The 14,853-nt window shown below is 45.8% G+C and overlaps 1 protein-coding gene across 1 annotated transcript; it reads right to left on the reverse strand.

Annotated features, from left to right (window-relative positions):
• Positions 1-1,036: 1,036 nt before the first annotated feature.
• Positions 1,037-14,518, reverse strand: gc2 (guanylyl cyclase 2). Its single transcript, XM_056442776.1, has 25 exons — positions 14,415-14,518; positions 12,802-13,147; positions 12,594-12,722; positions 12,326-12,505; positions 11,159-11,276; positions 9,753-10,054; positions 8,746-8,877; positions 8,568-8,671; positions 8,217-8,335; positions 7,762-7,846; positions 7,555-7,651; positions 7,372-7,476; positions 6,861-6,941; positions 6,591-6,767; positions 5,500-5,656; positions 5,291-5,440; positions 5,079-5,227; positions 4,686-4,849; positions 3,679-3,871; positions 3,436-3,610; positions 2,774-2,872; positions 2,588-2,682; positions 2,023-2,108; positions 1,748-1,845; positions 1,037-1,294 (listed from the first exon to the last, which is right to left on the reverse strand). The coding sequence occupies exons 1-24, from the start codon at positions 14,465-14,467 to the stop codon at positions 1,749-1,751; spliced, it is 3,393 nt and encodes a 1,130-aa protein (XP_056298751.1). The 5' UTR covers positions 14,468-14,518; the 3' UTR covers positions 1,037-1,294; position 1,748.
• Positions 14,519-14,853: the final 335 nt, after the last annotated feature.

Here is a 14,853-nt window from a genome sequence, read left to right on the forward strand (position 1 = left end):
GTGTCACAGCGCCCTCTGCTGGTCGGGGCGGCGCCTCACAGTCGCCTGCTGCCCATTGTACTGCAACAAAGGAGCAGCGCACACAACGGAAACACACACACACACAGCGGAAACACACAAACACACACACACACACACACACACGCATGCTTCCCTTTGTTTGACTGTTATTTCAGTTGTGACATTATTGCTTCTGTTGCAGCAAATTTATTGAAAAATCATTTTATTTATATTCAGGTGCATGCAAAAACCTGCAGTACAAAAAGAAAATAATATCTAATAATAAATAGATATATTCAGAAATATATAATAGAAAATAAAACAATAATAAATCATAATGTATAATAATAATAATTAATCAATATATTCAAGAAAGATTAAACAGAAAATGAAATAAAAATAATAATTAATAATATTAAATACACATATTTATAAATATAAAACAGAAACATGATATACATAAATATATATTTTTTAAATACATTTTCGTGAATAATCCTCATCTAATCTCACATTCCTCAATATTCTTCTAATCTCTCTGATCTGTATATTCCTCCTTATTCCACATCACTGCAACATATTCTACATAATCTACATAATCTATATAATCTACACGTCTTTTTGCTGCCCCCAAACAAACCGCCATAAACGGCTAAATCCTCAAAATAATCCTCAACTCTCTGAATCTTTTAAAAAAGCGCTGCTTAAAAGCAGAAAACTAAATATATAATGATGACGATGAGAAGAAAGCTTAAAAAAAATATTTATGTCGTAATTTAGGTGAATAAATGTTATTGAAACAGTTAAAATATTCAAACTATGTGAATAAAAGTGAATGCACGCGCACACGCACGCGTACACACACACACACACACACAGGATCAGCAGGATAATCCAGGACGCCATCTGTAACTTCAACACAGTATATTTTGTGTCACTAGAGGGCGCTGTGGGGACGTTTAGATAATCACACACACACACACACACACACACACACACGCACACGACAGATGAAATCAATAATAATAACAACAGACCTGTTTAAAGTCGTCATATTTACATCAACACAGTAAACAAATTAAAAACAACAAACATTATTTTAAGATGACAAAATATTTTATTGCAGAATCAGAGAAAGAGTTGAGTTGAGTCGTCATGGCGCCTCCTGTAGGCCTCCTGTGGCTCTGAGCCAGAAGACGCCACATGAGGAAGCCAACGAGGGATTCACTCAGAGGTCAAAGGTCACCGTGACCTTCTTCACCGCCTCGTGGAACCGACGCCCCGGGTCCTTCGGCTGGGGAGAGAGGGAAGGAAGGAAGGAAGGAAGAAAGGAAGGAAACGATTAACATTTCAATAAGATGAAAAAGGAAATATTAATCAATTAATCAATTAACTATAACTCTCATAACTGAAAGATAGAATAAACATCCTAACTTCATATGAATGATGTAAAATATAAGTTACTCTTATACTTTGTTACGAGTCTTTTCAAAATGAACTTCGATAAATGAGTCTTTTCAAAATAAACTTCCGTCCACAAAGGAAACAACTTAGAAATATCATTAAATACTTAGTTAGGTTTAAGAATTGTGAAATACTTTGATAAAGCTTCCGTCTGCAGTTTCGAGATGGATTGTCTAGTTTTCAAAATAAAAGCATCTTTTTCAAAAGTAAGCCCTTTTCTCAACTGTAATGTGATACTTGTTGTTGTTGTTGTTGTTGTTGTTTTCACAATGCATGCCATCACCTCAGTGCTTCTTCTTGGAGACTTCCCGTTGCTGCTGATCCGCTCTCTGTTTCTTGTACTGGGCGATCTCGGCCATCTGCAGGCTGTGGGCCATTTTCCTGTTGGGACGCGCACACACACACACACACACACACACACACACACACACATACACTACATTAAGTATACAAGCGTTTGCTCTCCCAGTAATGTTTATGAGAGTGTCAAGAACTGGGTGAAAAATAGTCGATTAAAAAGATAAAGAAGAAGGAGAAGAATAAACAAATTGTTCCTACGCGGTTTTCACCTCCGGAGGAACAGGAAGTGGTTTGTTGAATCCGACTTTCCCTGTGAGCCAGTAGGTCTCCTCTACTCCTTTCCCCTGAGAAAGAGACACACACACAGTATATATATATATATATATATATATAATTATTATTTTATATATATATATATATATTTATATATATTTATTTTATTTATTTTTATATACACATACATACATTTATAAATATATTTTGTTTTATTTATATATATTTGATGTATACATGACTATATATTTACTTGATTTATTTATACATATTTCATTGTAATAAAATAAAAAATTAGTTATGCATATTTTCTTATTTTATTTATATATATATATATTTATATATTTTAAAAATGTTATTCATACATATTTACTTGATATATATATATATATTTACTTGATAACTATTATATATTTATATATACATATATATGTATCTGTATTTATATATAAATAAATATACATTTCTAAATATGTATATATATTAATATATATATGTCTATATACTGGACTTCCACCGCATGCAGACATGTCGATGTATCTCAAAGCACCTTGACCTCCATCTTCCCTCTCAGCTCCACCTTGTAGCCGAGCTTTAGGTCCTGCAGGATCTTCACCGTGCTCTGGTGGATGTGGATCCTGTAGGCTGGACAGCAACAACAACAACAACAACAACAATGGGTGTTATCATGTGTGGGGAATAAATAAATAACTTCCTAGCCTGATGTGTTACTCACGCAGCCCGCTGGCCTCCATCCGGGAGGCCGTGGTCACCGTGTCCCCGAAGAGGCAGTACCGGGGCATCGTGAGGCCCACCACGCCCGCCACGCAGGGCCCTGGGGAGAGAGGCGGTCAGAGGCTTCTATACAACCAGGGGAGTCGCCCCCTGGTGGCCACGAGAGAGAACGCAGCGTTAACACACAAAGCATAGACTTCTATACAACCAGAGGAGTCGCCCCCTGGTGGTCAGGAGAGAGAATGCCGCTTTAACACATGAAGCATAGACTTCTATACAACCAGAGGAGTCGCCCCCTGGTGGTCAGGAGAGAGAATGCAGCTTTAACACATGAAGCATAGACTTCTATACAACCAGAGGAGTCGCCCCCTGGTGGTCAGGAGAGAGAATGCAGCTTTAACACATGAAGCAGATACTTCTATACAACCAGAGGAGTCGCCCCCTGGTGGTCAGGAGAGAGAATGCAGCTTTAACACATGAAGCATATACTTCTATACAACCAGAGGAGTCGCCCCCTGGTGGTCGGGAGAGAGAATGCAGCTTTAACACATGAAGCATAGACTTCTATACAACCAGAGGAGTCGCCCCCTGGTGGTCAGGAGAGAGAATGCTGCTTTAACACATGAAGCAGTGACTTCTATACAACCGGAGGGTCACGTTCACCTGTGTGCAGTCCGATACGGATCCTGACGGGGACGTCGGGCATGTGTCTCATCTTGAAGGTTCCCACGGCGCTCAGGATGTCCAGCGCCATGTTGGCTATCTCTGCAGCGTGGCGGTTGCCGTTGGGAACGGGGACGCCCGACGCCACCATGTAGGCGTCGCCGATGGTCTCCACCTGGAACGGACAACGGGGCGTGAGCCGACGGGATGTCTCGCTGAGCGACGGAGGCCCGGCGCGGGCACCTTGTAGACGTCGTGGTTCCCGATGATGGCGTCGAAGATGGTGTAGAGGTCGTTGAGGAGGTCGACCACCTCGATGGGCTCGCTGTGGGCCGAGATGGTGGTGAAGCCCACGATGTCGCTGAAGTAGAGCGACACGCTGTCAAAGTGCTCCGGTTCCACCGTGCTGCCCACCTTCAGAGCCTCGGCCACGGAGCTGCCGGGAGAACACGGGACAACAATACTTATCTTACATCAAATACAAGATATCACTGCTATGTATTTAAATATATATATCATTTTGTAAAGATATATATATTTACATATTGTAAATCTAGAATATTGATATATATATTTTTTAAATATATATATTTTGTGTAAATATAAATCTATATATATATATATTTACATATTGTAAAATTTGAATATATATATTTTCTAAATATATATATATATATTGTGTAAATATAAATGTACATATACACTACTGTTCAAAAGTTTGGGGTCACTTAGAAATGTCTTTATTCTTCAAAGAAAAGCACTGTTTTTTCAATAAAGATAACATTAATCATAAATACACTCTCTACATTGTTAATGTGGTAAATGACTATTCCAGTGTTCTAATGGTACATTGTGTTTGCTAATCGCCTTAGAAGAATAATGTCTGATTAGAAAACCCGTGCAATTATGTTAGCACAGCTGAAAACAGTTATGCTGGTGATATAAGCTATACAACTGGCCTTCCTTTGAGCTTGAAGTTTGAAGAACAACATTAATACTTCAAATATTAATCATTATTTCTAACCTTGTCAATGTCTTGACTATATGTTCTATGAAATGTTCAATTAATTTGATAAATAAAAGTGTGAGTTTTCATGGAAGACACGAAATTGTCTGGGTGACCCCAAACTTTTGAACGGTAGTGTATATATATATGCATTGTAAATACGCTAACTTCCTGTTGAGGTGAACGGCACCACACTAACTTCCTGTCGTCTACGCAAGCTTCCTGTCGTCGGCATTGGACTCACGGAGGAAGCATCTGAGTCAGCAGCTTCTCCGTCTTCTGCTTCTCCACCTCCAGCTCCTCCGTGCGCTCCCGGATCAGATCCTCCAGGTTGGACGAGTACTGCTCCAGCATCCGCAGCATGGAGTCGATGATGTTGGTCTTCTTCCCCTTGTTGATGTTCTTGAACTGGAGGAGGAACCGGAGAACCTCGCCTTCAGATGTAGATACCCACAAATAATATGCACCTCACCAAACACATGGAGAGGAGAAGAAGAACAAGAAGAAGAGGAAGAAGATGAAGAAGGAGAAGAAGGAGAAGAAGAAGGAGAAGAAGGAGAAGAAGGAGAAGAAGAAGAAGAAGGAGAAGAAAAAGAAGAAGAAGAAGAAGGAGAAGGAGAGGAAGAGGAGGCAGCACCTGGTCAAAGATCTCCTCGAAGCTCAGCCTCTGGTCCGGCGGCTCCGTCCAGCACCTCTTCATCAGCTGGATGCATTCGGGTGGAGCGAAGTCAGAGCTCACCGCGGGGCGGAGCAGCGGGGGAGGCCGGCGCAGCTTCTCCACGATCTCTGGAACACGGGAGGGGGAACATCAGCTGAAGGAGAGGGGGGGGGGGCTCACCTGTGGCTCACCTGTGGCGGACATGTCCATCATGCAGTACGGAGGTCCTCTCACCACCACCTCCTGCATGATGATGGAGAAGCTGAACACGTCTCCGGACAGAGAGCCGCGGAGCTCGGGCGGAGAACTCCTCAGGAGCTCCGGGGCGGTCCACAGCAGCTCTGAGGGCAGCGGGGTTAGTTCCTCTCTCTCTCTCTCTCTCTCTCTCTCGCCCGCTCACCCTCTGCGGGCTGCTCCACCCGGGGGAACCTCTGGGCCTCCAGCACCTCGTTGTAGCCGAAGTCGGTGACCTTCAGGACGAAGCGGCCGTCCACCACGCAGTTGCGTGACTTGAGGCGAGTGTGCGTGACGCCGCGGTGGTGCAGGTACTTCATGCCCTGAGACGTGAAGAAGAAACACCAACGCTCAGCGATGACTCAACGAGAGAAAATCTATTGTCTAATATCGCAAACATCTTTTTTTTAGGAAATTCTTTTTTAAAAAAAAGTTTCTAGGATTTTTACGCCATCTAGTGGTGAGGTTGCAGATTGCAGCCAACTGAAACTTGCCAATAATTCAACTGAGAGGGGCCAACGCAAAACACACCACATAGCAGTACAATAAAGTCCGTCAGTATAGTTACGAAGTTCACACGGAAAAAACTTTGTAACTAACATAAGTGACACAAACAGAGCTGGAACGATTCTGCCGCTAATTAAAATTATTGAACGAGAGCAAATCTTTTGTCAATATTGCGCACATTTTTTTATAGGAATTACGTTTTTTTAAAAGGTTTATGGGATGTGACGCCATCTAGTGGTGAGGTTGCAGATTGCATCCAACTGAAACTTGCCAATCATTCAACTGAGAGGGGCCAACGCAAAACACACCACATAGCAATACAATAAACGGATACATTTCGTCAATATAGTTACGAAGTTCACACGTAAAAAACTTCTTAACTACCGTAAGTGAAGCAAACAGAGCTGGAATGATTCTGCCGCTAATTTAAATTATTGAACGAGAGCAAATCTATTGTCTAATTATGTGATAATTGTATTTTATTAAATGGAAATGTTTTTTTAAATAAAGTTTCTGGGATTTGACACCATCTAGTGGTGAGGTGGCAGATTGCATCCAACTGAAACTTGCCAAGCATTCAACTGAAAAGAAAACACATCACATAGCGTCCTCTATGAACTAGAAATAAACGGCTAAAGTCCGTCAGAATAGTTACGAAGTGTACACGTGAACAACTTCGGAACTAACGTAGGTGCGGTTATTTATGTACGCAACAAATCCCCGTTGACTTCTGGGTAAAAGACCTCCGACCTTGATCAAGTCCAGCAGCAGCGAGGACTTGAACATCCAGTCCAGCTTGACCTCGTCGTTCAGCAGCAGGTCCTCCAGACTCCCTCGGGAGCAGAACTCCGTCACGATGGCGAAGACGCCGCAGTCGTGGAAGAAGCCGAGGAAGAGGTTCACGTTCTCGTGGCGCAGGTCCTTCATCTGGAGCCGGAAAGACGGGTTTGATGTATTAAATACTGTGTTGTTGTTGTTGTTGTTGTGTGACACGTGTCAGATGGTTTCTCCGGGACGTACCAGTTCAAACACGTGGCTGGTTTTGGGGTTGAGGCTGCTGAACGAGCCGTCGGGAAGTCTCTTAAGCCACGCCCAGTCACCCTGAAGGGGAGGAGACAACCAAGCTGTCAAAACATAAACAGCACTGGTCCTATTAAAGCTGCATTCTCTCTCCTGACCACCAGGGGGCGACTCCTCTGGTTGTATAGAAGTCTATGCTTCAAATGTGTTAAAGCTGCATTCTCTCTCCTGACCACCAGGGGGCGACTCCTCTGGTTGTATAGAAGTCTATGCTTCATGTGTTAAAGCTGCATTCTCTCTGCTGACCACCAGGGGGCGACTCCTCTGGTTGTATAGAAGTCTATGCTCCATGTGTTAGAGCTGCATTCTCTCTCCTGACCACCAGGGGGCGACTCCTCTGGTTGTATAGAAGTCTACGCTTCATGTGTTAAAGCTGCATTATCTCCCCTGACCACCAGGGGGCGACTCCTCTGGTTGTATAGAAGTCTATGCTTCACGTGTTGAAGCTCACCTTGAAGATGACGACGTTGGAGTTCTCGTAGGTGGCCGGTGATTGGACGGAGACCGGCGACGTGGCCTCTGATTGGCTCCTGGTGCCGTCCTCCACACTCAGCTTCTGTGAAGAGGCGTTCAGGGTCGACTGAGAAACGTTTCTCCTTGAGTTTCTAGTTGGAACTCATTTCCGGGCTCTGACCTTGTTGCTAAGCGACGGGTTGATGAAGGTGACGTCGTCCAGAGTCAGCAGGATCCGGTTGGGTCCCTTCACCTGGCAGAGGTGGTTGAGGCGTCGCCTAGGCAACGAGAGAGGAAGACAATCACGAGACAATGAAAACAACTCAATAAAACCTGTGACGGTTAAACATCACGAGGTTATATTATAATATTATTTATACTTTTCTACCTCATGCAGCAAATAAACGCCACGGCGAGAACCGAGGCGGCCGTCGCCCCGATGAACTCGTTGAGCGTCGGGACCAGATCCACACCTGGAGAAGGTTCAGGTCACTGAGTTTAACTATAATCAATTTAATGAACTTTAAAAGTGTTTTTGTAAAGAAATTAAAGAATATTAGAAGTTTTATGGTTGTGCTGATGATGTGTGTTTATGCGTGTGTATTTGTGTGTGTCTGTGTGTGTATTTGTGTGTGTGTGTCTGTGTTTGTATTTGTGTGTGTGTATTTGTGTGTATTTGTGTGTGTGTGTCTGTGTTTGTATTTGTGTGTGTCTGCATGTGTATTTGTGTGTGTCTGTGTGTGTGTGTGTGTGTATTTGTGTGTGTGTGTCTGTGTGTGTGTATTTGTGTGTGTCTGTGTGTGTCTGTGTGTGTGTATGTGTGTGTGTGTGTGTGTTCCTCACCCCCTGAGCAGAGGACTCCAGGTGTAAACCAGCAGTTCGAGTCCCTCCGGGGTCCAGAGCCTCGGGGGAAGTGGATCTCTCGGCCCAGGAAGTGCACTGACCCCGCCCCCATGTCGATCCTGTCAACCAATCAATCAACCAATCAACAAATTAACCAACCAATCAATCAATCAACCAATTAACCAACCAATCAATCAATCAACCATTCAATGGGACTTCATCGATCCTGAAGGAAGTTCTTGCACTAGACTTTGCCGTAAACACATATGAAGTAAATCAAGATAAAATAATAAAGACTGAAGTGGATCCTTTCTAAAAGGTGTGTATGGCCCTTTAAGTGCCAGCTCTCACCTGTAGGTGGGCCTCAGCTCCCAGGAGAGGCCGTCCGTGTCCAGGATGACGTAATCCAGCAGCGCCTCTCCGGACCCGTCGGTTCTGACCGGGTAGCTGAAGCCCTGCCGCGGAGAACATGATGGATTTATGGAAATACATTTTCATCTGTTATTGTTGTTGTTGTTGTTGTTGTTACCTGGAAGTCCAGGTTGCTGGTGTGCCGCGCCAGGTTCCCTCCAGAGATCCACTCCCCGGAGTCACGCACCTGGTTCAGAGCGTGAGCCACGAAGAGGACGGAGCTGTAGATGGTACCGAAGAACGGAGAGACCTGAAGGAGGAGGGGAGGTGAACCACACACACACACATACACACACACACATAGATACACACACACACATGGATACACACACACATAGATACACACACACACACATAGATACACACACACACATAGATACACACACACATAGATACACACACATAGATACACACATACACACATAGATACACACACACATAGATACACACACATAGATACACATACACACACACATAGATACACATTCACACACACACACATAGATACACATACACACACACATAGATACACACACACACATAGATACACATACACACACACATAGATACACATACACACACACACATAGATACACACACACATAGATACACACACATATACACATAGATACACACACACATAGATACAGATACACACAGATACACACACACATAGATACACACACACATAGATACACATACTAGATACACACACACATAGATACACATACACACACACACACATAGATACACACACACACATAGATACACATACACACACACACATAGATACACACACACACATAGATACACATACACACACATAGATACACATACACACACACACATAGATACACACACACACACATAGATACACATACACACACACACACATAGATACACATACACACACACATAGATACACATACACACACGCATAGTTAAACACCCACGCACATGTACACATACACAAACACATATACACACACGCACACAAACACATACACACATGCACACACACACACACAGACATGTACACACAGACATGCACACACACACACACAGACAAGTACACACAAACACACACACACACACATGTACACACAGACAAGCACACACACACACCTGTTGTGGCTCTAGCGTGGGGACCACCTCCCCCCTCTTCACCGCCTCCCCGAGGGCCTCGTAGAAGGTCGTCCCCGGCGAGTCGACGGTGACGGTGAGCACGGCGTCGTACGCCCGCCGCAGCTTCCCGTTGCCGCGCAGGGCGGCGTGGCTCACGTTGCCGCGCGGCAGGCTGTACAGCAGCGCGTCGTACGGCAGGAACACCACCGAGCCGTCCGCCAGGCGCAGGTCGTACGCCGCCTCCAAGACATGGCGCTGGGCCACGCCGCCCAGGAGCACCGAGTGCATGCAGAGGACCACGACTGGGACCAGATAGGAGACGGGAGACGGGAGGCGGGAGACAGGAGACAAGAGGCAAGAGATAAGAGGCAGGATTCAGGAGGCAGGAGACAAGAGACAGGAGTCAGGAGTCAGGAGACAGAAGACAGGAGACATGAGTCAGGAGACAGGAGTCAGGAGACAGGAGACGGGAGACGGGAGTCAGGAGATAAGAGGCAGGATTCAGGAGGCAGGAGACAAGAGACAGGAGACATGAGACAGGTGACATGAGTCAGGAGACAGGAGTCAGGAGACAGGAGACGGGAGACGGGAGGCAGGAGACGGGAGGCGGGAGGCAGGAGACAGGAGTCAGGAGACAAGAGACAGGAGACAGGAGACAGGAGATGGGAGTCAGGAGACGGGAGACGGGAGGCGGGAGACAGAAGGCGGGAGGCAGGAGACAGGAGTCAGGAGACAAGAGACAGGAGACAGGAGACAGGAGACGGGAGTCAGGAGACAGGAGGCGGGAGGCGGGAGACAGAAGGTGGGAGTCAGGAGACAAGAGACAGGAGACAGGAGACGGGAGTCAGGAGAAAGGAGACAGGAGACAAGAGGCAAGAGATAAGAGGCAGGATTCAGGAGGCAGGAGACAAGAGACAGGAGACAGAAGACAGGAGACATGAGTCAGGAGACAGGAGTCAGGAGACAGGAGACGGGAGGCGGGAGGCAGGAGACGGGAGACAGGAGACAAGAGATAAGAGGCAGGATTCAGGAGGCAGGAGACAAGAGACAGGAGACAGAAGACAGGAGACATGAGTCAGGAGACAGGAGTCAGGAGACAGGAGACGGGAGGCGGGAGGCAGGAGACGGGAGACGGGAGACAGGAGACAGGAGACAAGAGGCAAGAGATAAGAGGCAGGATTCAGGAGGCAGGAGACATGAGTCAGGAGACAGGAGATGGGAGATGGGAGGCGGGAGTCAGGAGACAGGAGTCAGGAGACGGGAGACAGGAGGCGGGAGGCGGGAGACAGAAGGTGGGAGTCAGGAGACAAGAGACAGGAGACAGGAGATGGGAGACAGGAGACAGGAGGCGGGAGGCGGGAGTCAGGAGACAGGAGACAGGAGACAGGAGATGACCTTGAGCTCACGTCGTATTTCTTTCATCTGTCGCAGCTGCGTCAGAGTTCGTCTGATGGCGCGAGGCGTGTTCTCCGTGAAGCCGAGCAGTCGGACCGGCAGGCCGTGACTCCTCAAGGAGTCGGCTACCTGGACGGGACCACACAAAGGTAAGCGCACCGGCCGGCTTTAGGGGGTCCACCAAGGGTCCGGGGAGAGCCTCAAAAACCCTACAAGGAGACACAAATCCCCCAAGAAAGACACCAACAAGAAGCCACACAGAGCGAGAAGCACCACCTCCTCTCGGAACGGCACCTCCTCCTTGAAGACGACCACGTCACCGAGCCGGAGGACAACCTCTTGATGTGCAACAAGTGGTTCCTCAGCCGAACGGCCGGTGAGATTCGTAAACCCGTATCCGATCCTCCTCGATCTCCGAGGTGCACCGCGTCGTTACGGCCTTCCGCTCAGATAACAGCGCCGCGGTCCAGATCGTGAAGACGTGACGGTCGCGGCGCCAACACATGAAGCGATGACCTCCGACCGCCGCCCCTCACGACACGCCACCGCTTCCAGCATCCCCATCCTCCCGAATCCGTCGCATACCACCTCAAACACAACAAGGCCACCCAGCACGGTCCACCCCGGCAGGGTTAGCTTCTCCGCCTAGACTCCTCCCTGAGTCCGTACGAGCCCGTCCGCGACTCCTTACGCCTGAGATCGACTCGCCGAACCCACGGCGAGGACCTTCTGTTCATCACGGAGATGGGAAAGGGGGCCTCGAGTTCCTGGTTCCTCCACCATATCCGCCAGATTTGTAGCTCCATCCGGCATACCTCCCAAATCGTTCTCAGGCCATTCATTCTGAAAGGAATCCCTGAGCCGGCGGTCCTCCTCCGCGTACCTCTTCTACACCCGCTCCAACCTGAACGCCGGCAGGAACGCTCACCGGATCTTGTCCACGTTAAGCGATCTCTCGGGGATTACAACTACGAGTCTCCCCTCCCCTGTTCTCTGAAGTTCCCTCTCCTTCATCCCTCTTCCCCCATTTCCTTCCCTAACCCCTTACCCCACGACCTCCATCCCATTCCCTTCCCCCTCAACTCCTCTCTGATTCATAACTTTTTGCAATAAACCGCAAAAAGAGACCTTCATTCCTCAGTAAACATATTGTGAGGAGGAGGAGGAGGAACTCCCACCTTAGTGGCCGTCTCCACCCAGACGTCCTCCTCCGAGGAGATGACGGCCACGTTGGCCCACCTGAAGTACCGGATGAGGCTCAGCAGCACGCCGCTGGGCCTCGGCGCCGAGCGGGCGAAGGTCGGGTGGCTCTGGACGTCGTCCAGCTCGGGGCCGACGGACCCCCACGGGAACAAGGCCTCGGGGGAGGAGGAGCGAGAGGAGGAGATGTATTACAAGCCGAAACCCCTGAAGACCCTCTAAGCCCCGCCTCCTCAGGAAACCCACCTTGTTCCAGCCTCTGCTCAGCATCGACGCCGCGTCGCCGTAGCCGGGGTTGGCCGGTCCGATGTAGCCGGACGCCTTGGCGTGGAAGCTGATGAACTTCTCCAGCGCCCTCGACGTCTCGCACGGCTCCTGAAAACCACCCCAGAGGTCAATAAACATCTCGACCCCGCCGGTTCGATGCCGGGAATGGGGAGGGGGGGGGTCGAACCTGCAGCACGACGTAGTCGAAGAAGGTGCCGCGGGACAGCGAGGGATCCTTGTTGACGCGGTCGACTGCGAGCTGCGCCGCCACGCCGGGGAGGGCCTTGGCGAAGAGGGGGTCGCACCCCCACGGGCCCACCACCCCGACCCGGAACCAGGAGGTGGCCCGGGCCGGGAGGGGCAGGAGCACCAGGAGGACCAGGAGGAGCCGCAGGGACGGAGGCGGCAGAGCGGGGAAAGGAGGAAGAGGAGGATGAGGAAGAGGAGGAGGAGGCCTCCATGTTTGAGGTAAGGAGATGAAGGCCCGTCGATGTGGAGGCATCTCACATGAACCAGGAGGAGGTGCTGCTTCCCTGGAGGAGCAACGGAGGAGTTGGAGAAACTTAAGAAAATTAAGTCAATGGAATTAAGCTTAACGAGGAAAAAAATCTGATTTAATACATTTTCAATCGTTTTATTGTTGTGTTGGATATTTGGGATATTTTGGCTTGAATTAAACCGGAGTTTTTTTTAAAGGGAAGTTTGAAAAAGTAAACATGAAAAACAAGTTTAACTGAAGAGTAAAAAGTGTTAAAATTATAAACATAAAGGAGCATTAAATGTAAATACTTCAATAAAGTATGAGGAGCTTAAACTGGCACTTGAGTTTAATATTTAAGTAAATTACATTTTGTTGAGATCTCTCTGATATTTGAGGTTTTATTAAACTTGTTTACATAATAATATTAATAATAATAATAATAATAATTCATTTAATTTATATAGCGCTTTTAAAAGTACTCAAATACACTTTATATATATATATATATATATATATATAGTCTTCTAGACAAATGTAGTCAGCTGGACAGTACAAAGGGACAGTACACCCCTAAAAATACATTTCCTCTTTCCTGTCTATTCCCAATCCTGCACATTATTTTGAGTTGTGATTTCTCTAATTTTTATATTTTCTTTATTGTTTATAAAATCTTCCAGGAGTTCCTCAGCCTCGTTATCCGTGTCAGCTCCAACAGGATTATTAATACTCATAATCCTCATAATCCAAGCGGCTCGGGCCCTAAAACAACTGATTTATTTTGGTGTGATTCTGCATCATGTTTAGGGAACATGTTAACACACCTCAGAGCCTTGAAGGTGCAGAGTGTGTGTGTGTGTGTGTGTGTGTGTGTGTGTGTGTGTGTGTGTGTGTGCCTAAAGCGATAAATATGCATCTTCAAAGCTCTTATGTGTCTTAAAATGTTTAATTTTCACTAAACATGATGCAAAATCTCACGCTGTGAATATAATATATATATATATATTATATATTATATATATATTCTATAATATATAAAATATATAAATTATATATTTTATATATTATATAAATTATATATATTATATACTATACACATATAATATATATTTTATATATTATATATATTATATCATATATAAACACTCACACTGTGAATATATAATATACATAATATATAACACATATAATATATATATATAACAAATATATGATATATTATATATAATATATTATATAGTATATAATATCTAATATATTATAGAGTATATAATATATATATATTATTTTTATATATAATATATATATTAAAGGACTCCTACCATGTGAGACAGACGGTCAAATCTTCATCACTTCCCTCTCGTTGTTCCTTCATGCAGAACGGCAGCAAAGTGAGGACGCCTCAGTGTGTGTGTGTGTGTGTGTGTGTGAGTGTGTGTGTGTGTGTGACGACCTAGAACAAGTGTGCGTGACCCTGAACCTGTCAGATTATACATATCAAATCCAATCAGGACCTCAGTAGCTTTAAGCCGAAGATGAAGATGAGGAAGAGCGTTAGTATTCTCATTAATAAAACTTTATTTATGAACAAACACAAAACATAAAAACACTGGTTCTATTGTTTTAACTGAAAGGAATATTTTTAGTCATCATTTTTAATCATCTGTAAATAATAAATTGATACGATGTTGTCGTCATCTCAATAGGATGACACCGGGGTTTATTTATTTATTTATTCAATAAAATGTCATTGACTCGTTA

This window comes from Pseudoliparis swirei, chromosome 21, assembly GCF_029220125.1.
Source record: "Pseudoliparis swirei isolate HS2019 ecotype Mariana Trench chromosome 21, NWPU_hadal_v1, whole genome shotgun sequence".
Lineage (NCBI taxonomy): Eukaryota > Metazoa > Chordata > Actinopteri > Perciformes > Liparidae > Pseudoliparis > Pseudoliparis swirei.

Coding starts and splice junctions, on each gene's coding strand:
- gc2 (XM_056442776.1), bottom strand. CDS start 14,467: ATGAAGGAACAACGAGAGGGAAGTGATGAAGATTTGACCGTCTGTCTC. Junction 7,652..7,761: donor GCGTTTATTTGCTGCATGAG/GTAGAAAAGTAT, acceptor CTCGTTGCCTAG/GCGACGCCTCAACCACCTCT. Junction 3,872..4,685: donor CTGACTCAGATGCTTCCTCC/GTGAGTCCAATG, acceptor TTCTCCCGGCAG/CTCCGTGGCCGAGGCTCTGA.